We start from the raw sequence: 14,403 nt of genomic DNA on the forward strand, positions 1-14,403 counted from the left end.
CCGCCGCGACTCTCTTTATCTCGCTCTCTCGTTCTATCTAACATCTCTCTCTCCCTCTGTCTCTCTCTTTCGTCTCCTCTCTATCTCCATCTCTCTCGCCCCTGTCCACTGGTCCCCTCCGTCCCCGATCTTCGCCCTCGTACTCCTACGGTTCCCCTTTCTCGACGGAGACGCCGACGGGAACATCCGTGCGATTCGCACGCGAATTTGGTTCTCTCGCGGCGAGAAGGCACTTTGTCTTGCCTTTTGTACCTGTCGTTTTGATTCACGGCAGCTAGTGATTCTTCTTTTCTTTCCGGCCGAAGTCGGGAATACTCGCGGCCGATTTATCGTCGCGAGGATTGTCATGACTCCGCCGGCTGCCTCTAATTGAAGCGCTTAAATCACTAACTGACCGCCTCTGTCCTGAAAGAAGGCGCGAAGCGATCGCTGCAGGATCGAACGTCGTGGCCCTCGCAGATCGTGAGGAAAGAGAAAGGAATGCATATGTATGTGTATACAACACGTGCTGTGAAAATACTTTGCGAGAAGTATCGTAATATTTCCCTTTCTCGGGTTAAGGGACACATTTGGATGCATTTCAATGTGTCTTTGTAAGATTCAGACGTTCGTCGACGAAAAACACTATATTGTAAATTATTGAGCTACACTCGTCGGAGAATGAAACGAAACAGGTCTACATGTTCACGTTGACTGCTTTAACGAGCGCTTCCTTGATCACCGTGAGGCCGCGTTAATCGGATCCGGTTTCTCCGACAGTGCGTATTCGAGGTGACAGTGTTCGTTTGTCGATACGTTTCTTGCTACATAATTAGAGCTTAACTAAGGTCGTTGAAATGCCGTTGTCACGCGAAGCAGTGAATCATCGGGATTGCGGTGTTTACACGCTGTTCGTTCGACGTTTCTCCTTTTTTTTTTTATTTATGTTGAGTCGTAAAAAATATAAGTAAAATTAAACGAGCTGTAACTTCGGCGACAAATAATGGCAATGAGATGGTTCGAGAAATATTTTACAGAGCTTGAATTTTCTAGTTTTTAGATGTTTTTGAGCCTGTCAACTTGCACGGTCTAAACGACGAATCGTACACAAGTGACGTTCACATCATTCAAAACAGAAGATCTTTCCTTTCATTGGCGTATCGATAAATTGCAATGCGATTTCTTTCATTAAATTATTCGACGATGAGACGACAAACGGTTAGATGAAAAGGACGACGGCCAGTTGTTGAAAAATATTATTGAAAAATAAGAATCAGCCGTCAAGTAGTTACGTTTGAAAATAAAAATGCCTCTGACTCGTCGTTAAATCATGTTACTTAAAAATAAAAATAAAAATACCGTGCTGTTATTGAATTGTAATACTTACAGACTTAAAGACGGTAGTGGCTCATAGCGGAGACTGAGGAACTACACTTTAGAATAACAGCAAACCCAGAAAACGCATAGTGTGGCTAACAGACTGCCTGATGCCATCTAACGGCGCCGTATCAAGTCTCAATGATGCGAGATTTGAATCCCTGCTAAGCGCTTGGAAACTCGACTAAATAGACTTTTAAATCCTGGCAAATTAATATCGATAAGGTGAGAATAAAGATTGCTGTCCTTATTGTGAATGTAGCGTATAAAGTATACAGCGAAAAATTTTTCTGTACAATAACCTTCTGTTGGTAAACTTCGTACCAAAACAAACATAGATGATAACCATAGAAATGTAGTTTCAGAAAAATATGTAATTTAACATTAAATCAATTCTTCAATAGAGCTTTTGATTTATTCACAATCTTAAAATAATTTCTGTTACAATATTATTATATACGCTTCTACATTCGAATAAAATAATCGTTTTCCTATCGAATATCGAAACGCATCTAACATTCAATAAAAGAAGTGTCTTCTAAAAATTTCCCAAAACAAATTTTCCCATTGGACGTGGCTGTGTTCCAAAGTACATCAAAGAATAAAAACTGCCAGCCTCGAGATTCACATCGAAGGGTGTGCATCAACCTTTAGGTTTGTTCCTTACAGCTGCATAAAGTTGCACTTACTGCACTTAAAATGGAGAAGATGGTCGATGGCTGTGCGAGGCTGTACCGTGCTGAACGGATTTTAAGCATACTTGGTTGTGTGATATAATAAATCATTATTTAGATTTGAAATGGATACGTTAGAAGATATGACTGGTTCTCGTGAAGAACAACTGAGAGAGCTGAAAAGTTTCACCGACGTAGTCAATAAACAAATTGCTGATATCGTTGGCTCCTTAGGTTGGACAGTGGAGAGTGTGACAAATGTGGTAAATATAATTGTGTGGGGTATATCTAAAATATTTGATATCATTATATTTATAATCATCATTTATCATAATTTTATTATTACTATTTTAATAGGACAAGGAGTACATCACATGTCCATATAACCCCTCACACCGGTTAATGGAAAAATCTCTCAATGACCATCTTACCTCTTGTCAATGGAAAACTGCAGGTTATAGGGAAACAGATTTACCATTGTCTATGCAAACGTTGCCGGTAGATTCACCATTTTCTGTAAAATTTGGTAAGCAGCTGCTGTGATAAATACTTGAGTCTTTTTAGAACATAACAAAACTTATGCTTGCATAAAATGTTTGACATAGACAAACAACTACAAAATAAAATTCTAAAGGAGGCCAAAGAACAGGACCCAACAATGCAAATCGGTTAGTAGAAGTATAGAAATTTATTATGTGCATTCTTATGCATCTTAAATGATTTGATTTTTTCCAGCGAGTTATGAGTGTTATACTTGGTGCGGAATCAATATATCCTTTTGCATATCCTTTGCTCGATATTTAATTACATGATAAAAAAAGTATTATAAAACATTCTAACATTTGCAATTTAAACTATATTTATTACTATATTATCTCATTTTCCTACTTAGTAATGCAATCAACAAAAAACCTCAGAATGTTGTTATATCTTGATTATATATTATCATTATATTGTGTGTGTTAGAATTTCCAAAAATGTAAATTCTTAACACTGATAATAGGTACGGGTGAGCGGTTAATACCGCATACGTCTGATAGACTTCTGTCAGATTTCACCAGAGACGAAAGAAGAGTACTTTATGACTATGTCGTCGCTAATACTGCAAAACCAGATATCGGACAGGATATTACGGACATTAACAATCTGTAAGCTCGATTAACTAATATTTATGTTTAGTAAAAAGACATATATTCAATAATTTATGTTTTATGCAACGTGCAAACATATCTCGTCTTTGTTTCCAGGAAACCACAAGAGAAGGAAGACAAGGAAATGACATTCTTAGAAGTGTTGGTACAAGAACGTAACTTAAAGAGGCGTAGAGCTAAACATAAAGGTGTTCATACAAATAAAAAGTCTCACGTCGAAATACTCAGAGAAGTGATAAATCAGCAAATGGAGATATACACAGAATATATTTCCGGACAAACTAATCCTCAAGATACAACGGACATGCAGAATATTAAAATGGATGACTCGAATTATGAAACGACACAAGATAGAACAGATTACTTGTATAAAGTGTTTCATGATTCACCGCAAAATCATGGTGATCCTAGTTCGAGCGAGAGAAACGGACACCGCTATAGCAGAAGAGATGATTCAAAAAGAGAGCGTTCGGAGAGAAAAGATCATCATCGATCAAGGGATCGAGACAGGCACGAAAAATATGCAGATGAATACAGTGAAACGTACAGGAAATACAGACACCATGAACATAAAGAGTCATCCCATTGGAAAGATCGAAAATCACATAAAAAGGATAAGCATCGGAGCAAAGATAGGCACAAAGACAAAGACAGCAAAAAGAAACATAAATCTCGAGATCGTGAGAGATCAGCCGAGAGACATTATACGAAACACAGTGATTATAAGCGACATGAGAAGAATAAAAAATATTGATCACACAAGGATCGCATACAATACATATGTTTTCTCCACACACAGACTCGTAAATCAAGTGCAAATAAAATATCAATGCTCTAGAATTTATTTAAAGAGTTAATGCATGTGCCTATATTAACTATTTGTGCTAATAATCATAATTCGAAAGCAAATCTATAGTATGAAATAGAAAAAGAAATAAAAAATTTCATATAGTCACATTCCCCTTTTAACTTCAATATAAATATTATTATTATGATTTGAATTATTACGTGAAATAAAAACTAAGGATATCTAGTTATATAAAAATTATTCAGTACAAAAATATATGGCATTTTCTATTTCTTATATAATCGGAGTTCTTATGTGTTATTTTCCAAATATATTTTTCCGTTTAATTTATCATGAACTTTAGCCAAAATATATAGTAAGAGGGCGTTAGTGGACGGCATTTTTCGAGCCACACAAGATCCGTAAGACTAGAGCCTTTGCTGGTATCTCACCCATGTTGGTACTATGAGATGAAGTGAGAAGCATAGCATCAGTCTTGCTTTCGCACCTTCGTTGATTTTTGGACCGTTTAATTTTATACCTATATTCAGCGCGTATTATTTTCATGCGCGTTGAGCGAGTTTGTTCCGTCGCATGCGCATACTGTGCCTGTGCAAGAAGCGCACCTTTTTAATCCCAGTCTCAACGTATTTGTTTGCTAAGAGTTTCAACATGAAAAAATACGAAATCTTGAGGCAGATCGGGGAAGGATCCTTCGGGCAGGTGTATGAAGCTAAGAAGCGATCGGACGGTGAAATCGTGGCCTTTAAAGTGATACGAAAGGTATGTGTGGTGTGTGCTCCGTGCGAATGAGAAAAAAAATGAGGTTTATAAATAACTCTCCCATTTCGCTCGTGACTAATGTATTAATATACGTTACCCCTGCAGCGAGGCAGGTCATTTAAAGAGCTGAAGAGTCTGCGCCAGGAGTGTGAGATTCAACGTCACTTGCATCATCCAAATATCGTGCAGATGATAGACTCCTTTGAGACAGACAATGAGGTATCTCGAATTGTGTAGCTATGATTACAAATGAAGCATATGTGTCTAGATGTTTTGTAGAATGTCTGATTTAGATCGTGGTTATAACAGAATATGCAGATAAGGAGCTCTATGAGATACTGGACAAAGAAGGCAGGCTCTCCGAAGAAAGAGCGCAAGTAATAGCCGGTGACCTGGTATCGGCTCTTTACTACTTACATTCGAACCGTGTACTGCACAGGTTTGTATCTATACACGAATACATACATACAGAACTGACGTGTAATACGTATGAATAATAATGTTATGATATTACTAGGGATCTCAAGCCGCAAAATGTTCTGTTGGAAGCAAATGGTGTGGCCAAGTTGTGTGATTTTGGATTTGCTCGTAGTATGAGCACTGGTACTCACGTACTTACATCGATCAAGGGAACACCATTGTACATGGCACCAGAACTCATAGAGGAATGTCCGTATGACCACAATGCTGATTTATGGTAAGAAGACATGATCCTACTTCATATAGCTTGTGTATATCTTGTTCGCACTTCAACTTACGTGGAAGTTTTTATTGCTTCTAGGTCGTTGGGTTGTATAATTTATGAACTGGTAGTAGGTTCTCCCCCGTTCCAGACGACTTCGATACTACATTTAGTCAAATTAATCAGATTCGAAGCGATAAAGTGGCCCGATTACATCTCATCAAATTGCAAGAGCTTCTTACAAGTAGGTATATTTAAAAGTAGATTTGATCGAGTATTCGTGTAGATATGATTCATTATGAATTCCAACCGGATCACTTCGCAGGGATTACTTCAGAAAGATCCCACTCAGCGATTAACCTGGCCCGCCCTTCTCGACCACCCATTCGTCAAAGATCGGATTCTGATAGTGGGTGGTGCCGTATCTACTCCGTTTACAACTCCGTTATCCGCAAGTCAGGCGAGAGCGAAGCAGCAACAGTTGCAAAGTCTGGCAATGCGTTCTGCAAATCAATCCAAGTATGACCACCAATAATATGAATTGTTCGTCTAGAATTACACGTAGACGAAACGTCATTCTTGAACCGGATTTCTTCCACGACCTTACAGATTTGTGGAGAGAGCAGTTCAAAAAATGCAGGAGCAAGAAGGGAAGTATCGTCAACGAACGTGCCTGTCGCAACCAGGTTACTCAGTTTCTCCAGCTTACTGTCAGTACGGGATCGACCATTGTCAAGCCTTACGTCGTAGTGAACCAAGTGGCACTGACTCCAGCGCCAGCGTGGATGTACTGTTAGGAAATCTCAGCCTGAGGGCATCTCTGAGAAGCGATCTTCTAGCTGCTGATCATGCTGTATGTCAGAATGACTGTCCGCATAGCGCGAACGTACAGGAAAATTTCCCAACGGAGGCTTACTCCAAGCCTGTTCAGAAGCAAACGACCGACAATTATTCAGGACGGCAAGCTGATATGGAAATGCATCATGCTAATGCCCAGGGTGATGGAATTAACGTGGGCCAACGTGCAGAAAAATCCTCACAGGTGGATCAGGTGCAGGGAGATGGCGATTGCAAGCAAAGCTGTTTGAGTATTGACTACGAACAGGAGTTCGGTGAGAAGAATTCGAGCAAAAAGCACGTCAGACTGCCTGACTGGGACCCGAAAGCGGTGGAGAGACCGATTGAGAACGAAGAATGGATTGCGTTTCTGCAAAACTCGATGGAGGAGATCATGGAAGGCGAGGTTGACTCGATGTTGCAACAGAACTGCGTTTCCGTGTTCGTTTCTCCCCTGAGAAATCCGGCAGCCAGTTCTCGAGTCGTCGAATACGTGGCTTGTTTATTGTCGTTGCCGTTCACCGTGTCGGTCAACAAGGAGAATCTCGAGAAGATCAAGCAGGTTTACTTGGACGTGAGAGTAGTGCCGAATCTCGTTTACGCGATAAAACTGCTTATGTCGGAGCGTTCTGAGAATGAATCAAACACGGAAACGAGACCGGCATCTTCATTGTCCGCGGATGAGCTCCAAGCGCTCGAATATTCGATGCTGGTCCTTTGTAGATTGGTTCACGAGAGGGACCAATTTCTCATGCAGTTTTGCGACGCCATTTACATCGTGAATGGAATGCCACTTCTGCAGCAACTGCTGACCTTGGAAAAGAGGAAAGCAAGAGTCGTTGCGGATCTCGTTGCGATTCTGAACAACATACTACGGTCTCAACCTGAGTATGCCGAGCTGGTGGAAGCAGTTGTGCTGCGTACAAAAACTCCAGGTGAGTGGGCGAAGAATCACTTTGTGCAATCTCCTGAAATTGATACGAGTTACACATGTGAGAACTCGCATTTTTGTTCGAGGAGTTTCGGTGGAACAGTTCAGGAAGCTCCTCAGTCATCCACGAGCTAACTTGAGAATGAGAACATGTACGATGATCAGACTGTTAGGCAGATTTTGCTGCAGAGCATTGCAGCAGGTGTGGGACAGCTCGTTGAAAGATCACATTGAGAGTTTAATCGAGGACGAGGATGAATCCGTACGAAGCGTGAGTAAATTACTGATGTGAAGCAATGAATACTCTCATTGCTTATCACACGTGCACTTATAACTATCATACGCTTACATATTTAATGAATGGACACGCCTTCGATTTATTTCGCATATGATTTGCTTAGAGCGATAAAATAATGAAGATTTGAAGAGCAAACGTAACATTTTTGCCCATCAAAAAGGAAATAATCTCTCTTGCACTAATGGACTAGACAACGTGCAGATCTTTTCGTCAACCGATATTTTTTTTTTTTCTCGAATTTCGTAATTATTATAAACATCGAAAGTGTCCATTTTATCTTGAACGTTCGTGGATTGCAATCACATAATGCAATCACTTACCAAACTTCAATCATGTCGTCGATTCAAACATCCATAATTGCACTGTTAGACTTTCCGAACTTCACTTTGCAAAGGAAATTTTTTAATTGGCAGAAGAAAGTATCATTGTTATTAATACATTATGGAGCGTTGCTCTTTCTTTAAAAATGTTCTCAGGATCCGGAAACTTGAAAATAGATCGAAAATTTTAAATGCGTATATCAGGTGTCTTATAAACTTTAACACTCTTACGCAGATACATTTTTATTCATAAACAATATTTTTCAGGCCGCCAAGGACGCTGTAATGGAATTGAAACAACTGACGTATTATTACAATTAGGAACAATCCTGCCAGTTGATATTATCTCACAGGATGAAACGAGGAAAATACTTTTTAGGGACCAAACTCGACTCTATTGTCGCTTAAATAAGCCTTATTCTGCCTTGGCATGATGGGACTAAACGCTTTATTTTTAGACAGACTGACAAACTTCGAAATACTGTGATATTTTTATAAATCGCGCTCTAAATAATAAACAAATGCATTTATATGGTCGTAAACGCGCGGTGATCGATTACGCTTGTACAATATCAACGATATTTTAATACTGGATCGCATACGTATTAAAAAAATTTCACGTATAATTTGGTCATTCCCGTGGTGAATTCAATCGAACAGCCATCCCAAGGAAATTTCTTCGGAAGATTCGCTGCTGCCGATCACTTCCGGCTCACGATCGCCACATTGTTCTTTATACATCGCCTGCACCTTGGCTACGTCCTTCTCGCTGAGGCCGTCTCGCTGGCCAAGTTTTACCTTCTCCTTCTACGAAATCGCGTAAACATTTAGAGCAAACTGAAATCGATAGAAATATCGCGCGGTACCGGTCGTTACCTTCGGCGTAATAGTAGGTTCTCCATTCCTGGAGAACGCATGGGAACTGTAGTGCATGACGCTCTTGTAATCGTAACCGATGCCATAGTCAGTGACGGTGCGGTTATCATACTTGTTGAAGTTATGTTCCTTACCTGGAAAAGTTTAATATGAAACTCGATCGTGTGTTGCGAGGTTCGGAAATATCTGGTGAGACATGTAATTGCGAATTATGCAAAATATGGTATGTCGCTCTGATTGCCGACAACTTTGAACGGAAGATCCCGACTGAATATAACGAAGAACGACAATATCGGAGTTATTCGCCGCGTGATTCGCATACCGAGTTTAATGTTCTCCCAGTGTATGGTGACCCACTCGTCTCGGTCCGCGGCGCTCTGTTGATGGTAAAAGCCTAAGGCGTGCATGATCTCGTGCACGACCACGCCGTGATGAACGCATCCCGGATTCTGCAGATTCAACACCTGTCCACGGCTGTGACGACCCACCAGGGACCAGCATCCCGAATTTTTCGCCTGTATCTTCACGTAATCCTCGTCGGTATCCTTGTAAGGGCGAAAACGCAAACAGGTTTTCTCGTGGTACTCCCCCATGGCTTCCTCGATCAGTTTGACTTGATCCTTGTCTGCGTATCAGTAATGTGATCAAACTGAACGTTCGGAGGGGAAAAAACAAGTCTGACTCAACGGATCGCTAACGGCCGATCTCAACGATGTCGCAGCGTGTGATGGCGCGTAAAAGAAGATTAAAGGATTACCGAAATCGTCCTCCTTTATGAAATAGGGCACGATACCACCGGGCCATCGCGCAGTAGCATCTAGGATGCCGTTTTTCCACGACTGACTGTCCGGATGGATCATAATGTCACCCTCGTGCAAACCGCTGAGTTCCCAAACGTTCTCCGCTTCCTTCGAATTCCAGGAGTTTACGCGATTAGCTACAAAGATGACAACATTCCCGGCGAATAAGATTCGTTCTCTTGCGAAACTTTCGGCGAGCAAAGTATGGTTGAAAAATCGATTACCGATTTCCCGATGATTGTGGCCATCTTCGAAGACCCCATCGAAGCGCGGATTAGGCGGCACGGAGCGACCGTGGGATTCACGATGGCTCTGAACCGGCGAGCCCGAACTGACGTCGATCGCTATGAGCAATAAAATTATCCGCGTCGCGGCCATTGTTTCTTTGTCCTGAACTAGAGCACCGCTTAGTCTGGCTAGGTGTCCCGTTCCTTTCTTTATATATACGTGTAACCCTTATCCGCGTTAGTACATTCACTAGCCGGACTTTTGGCCACCAGATATGCAAATACGATGTTTATTATCTCGTGAGTAAATTCGTGAGATAGATACCGAGCATACTCGGCCTTTCGAAGCGTGTAACATCCTGTGCATCGGTTTTCTTTCAACGACGACCTCCGTAACGGTAAATTAATATCGCCCGCAGGATCCATGAATTAATTAGCGACATCAATTATCACCGTCATATCTTAACAACGGTGTCGTTTTCGAAAACTATTTAGGCCGAGAATACCACAACTACAATCGCGAACACAGCCTGAATACGAATCGCTCGGCTTATCTCCCCGCCGAGACTGTCGCGACCCAATAGTGCCAGAAAATGGGCAAGCCGCGATAGAATTATTATCGCGCGCGTGATTACAAGATGTATTTACATAGCGGGAAGTACGTGCGTGCACGAGAAAAATACGAATTAAGTCTCTCGCTTCGCTATCAGAGATCGCTATCAGAGATTCGTGGAAAATTGCAGACGCTTCTTCCTGTAGAGATGTATTTTTTCAGCGTTATATTATATGGACAAATCTATTAATTTACATTTTTATTAGGTACATGTGTAGAGTCACTCTTCGAGATTTCTCGTCTTACGCTAAAAGGAGGATTCGATGGCAAGTACAAAAATTTCTCTATATTATATATACAGTACTTTAGTTTCGTATATTGTATATACACAGTATTCTATACTATATATACAATACTGTACATATAGTACACGAAATGATGCAATACAGTATAGGAGACGAAATTATTTGATTGCAGTAACCAAACATTTGGTCGGCTTATATTGATCAAATTTTGATCATATCAAATCCTTCTTTCAGTGTATAAATTTTCGGACGTTGTGCCTATTATCTCCTCCTCATCACTCACGCCAACACATAAATACGAGAAACCTCAGATTGGAAGAAGGGCCCAATAGAGATGCGGGGGATGGAGAGCTCTCTGTTAATTAATTGCAGATAAAAGCGAATAAAACAGAGAAAAGAATTCCCGATAATTTTTCTCCTCCCTATCGCGACGCGATTATTTATCGCCGTTCCGAAAATGAGCAGCAGCGCACGGGTGAACCCGACAAAGGAGCGCCAAGAAGAAGGCGCCTGATCGGATCTCCGGCATCCCGACGCCTCGAGGCGACGGCGATCCACGGATGTGGGTCAAAATGATTCGGTAGCCGGCCGCGTAATTCAGTACATCGGTATATTATCTTCGAATCGTTTCGTGCCTTTCCCTCCGGACCTCTCCGTCTCCGCCGCACGTCCGGGGCCCATCTCCTCCGCCTCGATCTTCACCCGGCCCGGGCACGTTCGAGGCGAGAAAAAAAGGCGTGCAATTATAATCGCGCGAAATTAACGGTAGCGAGCTCACGCGCTCACCGCGCGTTAATCGCCGACGAGCGATAAAATAAATAAATTCCGTAAAATCAATGACGTTTTTCTATTAAACTGGGATAAGCAGTCGCGCGTATAAATCTCCGTAGGATCGGATAAAAGGAAGTCCATTATTGAATTATACGCCGATTATACATTACAGGCGCATTGTGTATATTTCTGTTTCATATTTACTAATTGCACAATACTCGGAATACACCTTTGGTATCTATGTAGGTGAAGTACAATGTGTGCACGTCGTCTCCTGCGTCTTATCGTCCATCTTAGAAACCTTGTTATGTAGAGTAATCCGAGAGGTGGGTCTTTATTACCCGCCGGCAAGTCACGTGGAACGCACGTCGATTTTATTTAGTTTCTGATCTAACGATAAACAATGGTACTGGGATTGCTGGAGACTTCTTATAAAAATAGTAGAACATTCACAATGGTATCTCTCACACAGGTGGCTCCAAATGTATGTCCGTAGTTCAGGTTTCTTTTCCTTCCGCGTGTCCCTTGGGCCCGTCACGGGGCGAAATTGTTCTCGCACAGCGTCACGCGATTTGCGAGGGTCGACCGGCTCGAACCGGTCTAGACGGTTCGTTAGATAAAAGCTTCGCTTTAACATGCAGACGTACAATCACGCATACAGCAGAGTCGCACCCGAAAATCTCGAAGGCAGGGAATCGAAGACAAGGCCAACGACCGAGGCGTTCCAGATTCGGGTAGGAGCTCCTCGTAGCCTAAATTCTAACCGGACTTCTTGGAACCGCAAGCGAACAAGAATGACTCTTTCACGTTCGCTACGGGGGGATATTTTATGAGCGTCTAATGACGAAAACTCCGTGTTTCTTGGTTTTTGGTTTTCTTTCTCCTTTTCTATTTCTTTCCACGCCCCGCTCGCTCTTGTCGCGGTCTTACCGCGCGTTCGTTTCTCGCGTCTCTCTTCCTCTCTCTCCTTTCTACCTGTGTGTACCGAGCACGTTCCGCTGAGGAATTATTTTGCAAGACACCTCCCGTGGATACCAAGTCACATCCTCCGACTGGTTCGTACGCGCGGATCGAGTCGCCAATTTTCGCTGGTGATAAAATTTCAGGACCCGTCGCCGGTCGACGGTCTAACGGTTATTAAGATGCAGAGAGAAGGATCCTTTCCAATTTTTTATCTTCGTAAAACACGCGAGACTGCGGACCAGTTGCGGGGCAGTTCGTTCTTCGAATGTCAAGAGAGAAAGAAAGAGAGAGAGAGAGAGAGAGAGAGAAACGAGCGAACCAGTATAATCTCTCACGAAAGCCGAAAGAGCAAAGATCGAGACGTTCGCGGCGCAGGTGCAAACGAACGTATCGCCCCCGGGATACCGCGTGGAACGTCATCGGGCCGGACTATCGCCGACCGGCTAACCGGAGTCATTGTGCGGGGCGAATTCAGCGTGGCGTTGCGGCACGTGACTTGTCTAACGAGCGATTAGGCCAGGCGAGTGCCGTGGCGCAAGGAACGTGAGAGATTTCTAACGACCGCCGGTCGCATTAGCAGTTCCTTGCTCCCGGCGCACGAGCAGAACCAGGCGATAGTTATTAACGATCGTTCCCTCGCGTGAAATCTCTCGCGAATGCACGTGCTACTCCACGTGGCGGGTCAACGATCCACGGTCTCTTTCCCTCTGCGAGAGCATTCGGAATGCTCTTACCTCGCTGTTTCTACCGCTCGCAGAAGCGAATGCGACACTAAGCGCGACCTCGGGGGGATGCTGGCGACGAGCCTGCCCGAATCAGCCGTTCCTGCTGAGAAAGACACGCGGTCGGGCTCTGTGATCAATCGTGGATAATCGATCAGTGCAAATTGCAGCGCAGTGACACGCCCGAATACGGGGATTGTTCCGCGCCGCGCCGCGTATCCCCATAAAGGTATTTTTGTATTCGACTTCTTTTGCCGTGTTGTCGTCCGCTCATTGAAATCGCTCAGCATCATGTACGTAACCGGTCTTCACATCGTGGGGAAGTCTTCCCGTGAAGTTTCACTTGCACAACGTTCATTTAGTTCGTCTTTTTCTTCTGTTTTTCTTTTTTTCTCTTCGCGAAAGTCTCGACCTGCTCGAATTATGCCGGCTTAACAACGTAAACACGAGTTTCATCTTTGCCGGGCGTGTAAAGGCGATCCTTTCGCGCAGGTTTTCAAGATATTTTGGGTCCCGCGCGAAAGACCGATAAAAATAGTAGATAAGTATGATAGTATGATAAAAAGGAGGAGAAGAAATAGGCAAATGTAAGTTGACGAATGAAACAAGAGAAAATGTTAAGATGCATATCTCAGCGTAGTAAATAAAATTAAAATCCTCGGCTGGAAAGTACTAAAATATTTTTTGCAGCGTGTAGATACATTGCAGCGTGTTCGATACTTTCAAATCCGACTGAAAAAAAACGAGATTAACGCGCTTGTTATCCTTCAATTGTCATTGCCCCTGCTTCACTGTCGCCGAGAGTCGATTTCGAAAGGAGCTTACAAGTGTGAAAGACCTGACAAGGAAACGTGTAGAAGTGTCACCCGCCGATCTTGATGGGGCTCTGGATATTATTATTAAACTTTATTTACGGGAAATTTTTCCCTTTAATGCAATGCTATACGTAATGCTTATAAATAAAGAGCTACATGAAAGAAATAAAAAGATATGTATAAAAGTAACAGAAACAGAGTAGCATAGTATAGAAAAAAAAAAAAGAGAAGAAGAGTAAATCCTTCACCGTTTTAATTACAAAAGCGAAAGCAAAGTACATGACATATAAAAGAAAATAGAAAAATACATCACGAGGATCTCAGATTTAGTTAATTAATGATAGCATTTTTAAAAGATGGCAATGACATATGATAAAGATCGATATCATTGTTTAAATTATTAGCAAATAAGGAGAGACGATTTAGTGTATTCCACCAACCATACAATGCGCGATGTTGTCCAATATGAGACGATGGAAAATTTCTAAGTAGTCTGCCAGGAATGTTAAGTTTAATTCAGTCTAAAATATCAAGACAATTAACTGGACTTTT

General features: G+C 42.2%; 4 protein-coding genes across 5 annotated transcripts in view; 3 read left to right on the forward strand and 1 right to left on the reverse strand.

Annotated features, from left to right (window-relative positions):
- The window catches only part of LOC106747463 (cytochrome P450 306a1), a 204,458-nt gene that overhangs the window by 153,440 nt on the left and 36,615 nt on the right, over positions 1–14,403 (forward strand). The window lies entirely within an intron of this gene.
- Positions 2,064–4,040, forward strand: LOC106747465 (U11/U12 small nuclear ribonucleoprotein 48 kDa protein-like). The gene is made up of 5 exons (XM_014625018.1): positions 2,064–2,293; positions 2,388–2,556; positions 2,636–2,698; positions 3,034–3,178; positions 3,278–4,040. The coding sequence occupies exons 1-5, from the start codon at positions 2,156–2,158 to the stop codon at positions 3,933–3,935; spliced, it is 1,173 nt and encodes a 390-aa protein (XP_014480504.1). The 5' UTR covers positions 2,064–2,155; the 3' UTR covers positions 3,936–4,040.
- Positions 4,417–8,284, forward strand: LOC106747462 (serine/threonine-protein kinase fused). Its single transcript, XM_014625007.1, has 9 exons — positions 4,417–4,751; positions 4,857–4,970; positions 5,045–5,190; positions 5,269–5,448; positions 5,533–5,677; positions 5,759–5,952; positions 6,043–7,205; positions 7,288–7,472; positions 8,087–8,284. Exons 1-9 carry the CDS (start codon positions 4,563–4,565, stop codon positions 8,138–8,140), a joined length of 2,370 nt encoding a protein of 789 aa, XP_014480493.1. The 5' UTR covers positions 4,417–4,562; the 3' UTR covers positions 8,141–8,284.
- Positions 8,375–10,923, reverse strand: LOC106747466 (high choriolytic enzyme 1). The gene is made up of 4 exons (XM_014625020.1): positions 9,453–10,923; positions 9,018–9,320; positions 8,696–8,829; positions 8,375–8,626 (listed from the first exon to the last, which is right to left on the reverse strand). The coding sequence occupies exons 1-4, from the start codon at positions 9,871–9,873 to the stop codon at positions 8,468–8,470; spliced, it is 1,017 nt and encodes a 338-aa protein (XP_014480506.1). The 5' UTR covers positions 9,874–10,923; the 3' UTR covers positions 8,375–8,467.

Source organism: Dinoponera quadriceps, unplaced genomic scaffold (genome assembly GCF_001313825.1).
Source record: "Dinoponera quadriceps isolate SergipeBrazil2010 unplaced genomic scaffold, ASM131382v1 scaffold1750, whole genome shotgun sequence".
NCBI classification, from domain to species: Eukaryota; Metazoa; Arthropoda; class Insecta; order Hymenoptera; family Formicidae; genus Dinoponera; species Dinoponera quadriceps.

What these genes read in the sequence shown, in the direction of transcription:
- LOC106747465 (XM_014625018.1), top strand. Translation starts at nt 2,156, where the DNA reads ATGGATACGTTAGAAGATATGACTGGTTCTCGTGAAGAACAACTGAGA. An exon ending in TGGAGAGTGTGACAAATGTG is followed by an intron (nt 2,294 to 2,387) that starts GTAAATATAATT and finishes CTATTTTAATAG; the next exon opens with GACAAGGAGTACATCACATG. An exon ending in ACCATTTTCTGTAAAATTTG is followed by an intron (nt 2,557 to 2,635) that starts GTAAGCAGCTGC and finishes TGTTTGACATAG; the next exon opens with ACAAACAACTACAAAATAAA.
- LOC106747462 (XM_014625007.1), top strand. Translation starts at nt 4,563, where the DNA reads ATGCGCATACTGTGCCTGTGCAAGAAGCGCACCTTTTTAATCCCAGTC. An exon ending in CCTTTAAAGTGATACGAAAG is followed by an intron (nt 4,752 to 4,856) that starts GTATGTGTGGTG and finishes TTACCCCTGCAG; the next exon opens with CGAGGCAGGTCATTTAAAGA. An exon ending in CGTTCTGCAAATCAATCCAA is followed by an intron (nt 5,953 to 6,042) that starts GTATGACCACCA and finishes ACGACCTTACAG; the next exon opens with ATTTGTGGAGAGAGCAGTTC.
- LOC106747466 (XM_014625020.1), bottom strand. Translation starts at nt 9,873, where the DNA reads ATGGCCGCGACGCGGATAATTTTATTGCTCATAGCGATCGACGTCAGT. An exon ending in CTGGGAGAACATTAAACTCG is followed by an intron (nt 8,830 to 9,017) that starts GTATGCGAATCA and finishes AAACTTTTCCAG; the next exon opens with GTAAGGAACATAACTTCAAC. An exon ending in AACCTACTATTACGCCGAAG is followed by an intron (nt 8,627 to 8,695) that starts GTAACGACCGGT and finishes GCGATTTCGTAG; the next exon opens with AAGGAGAAGGTAAAACTTGG.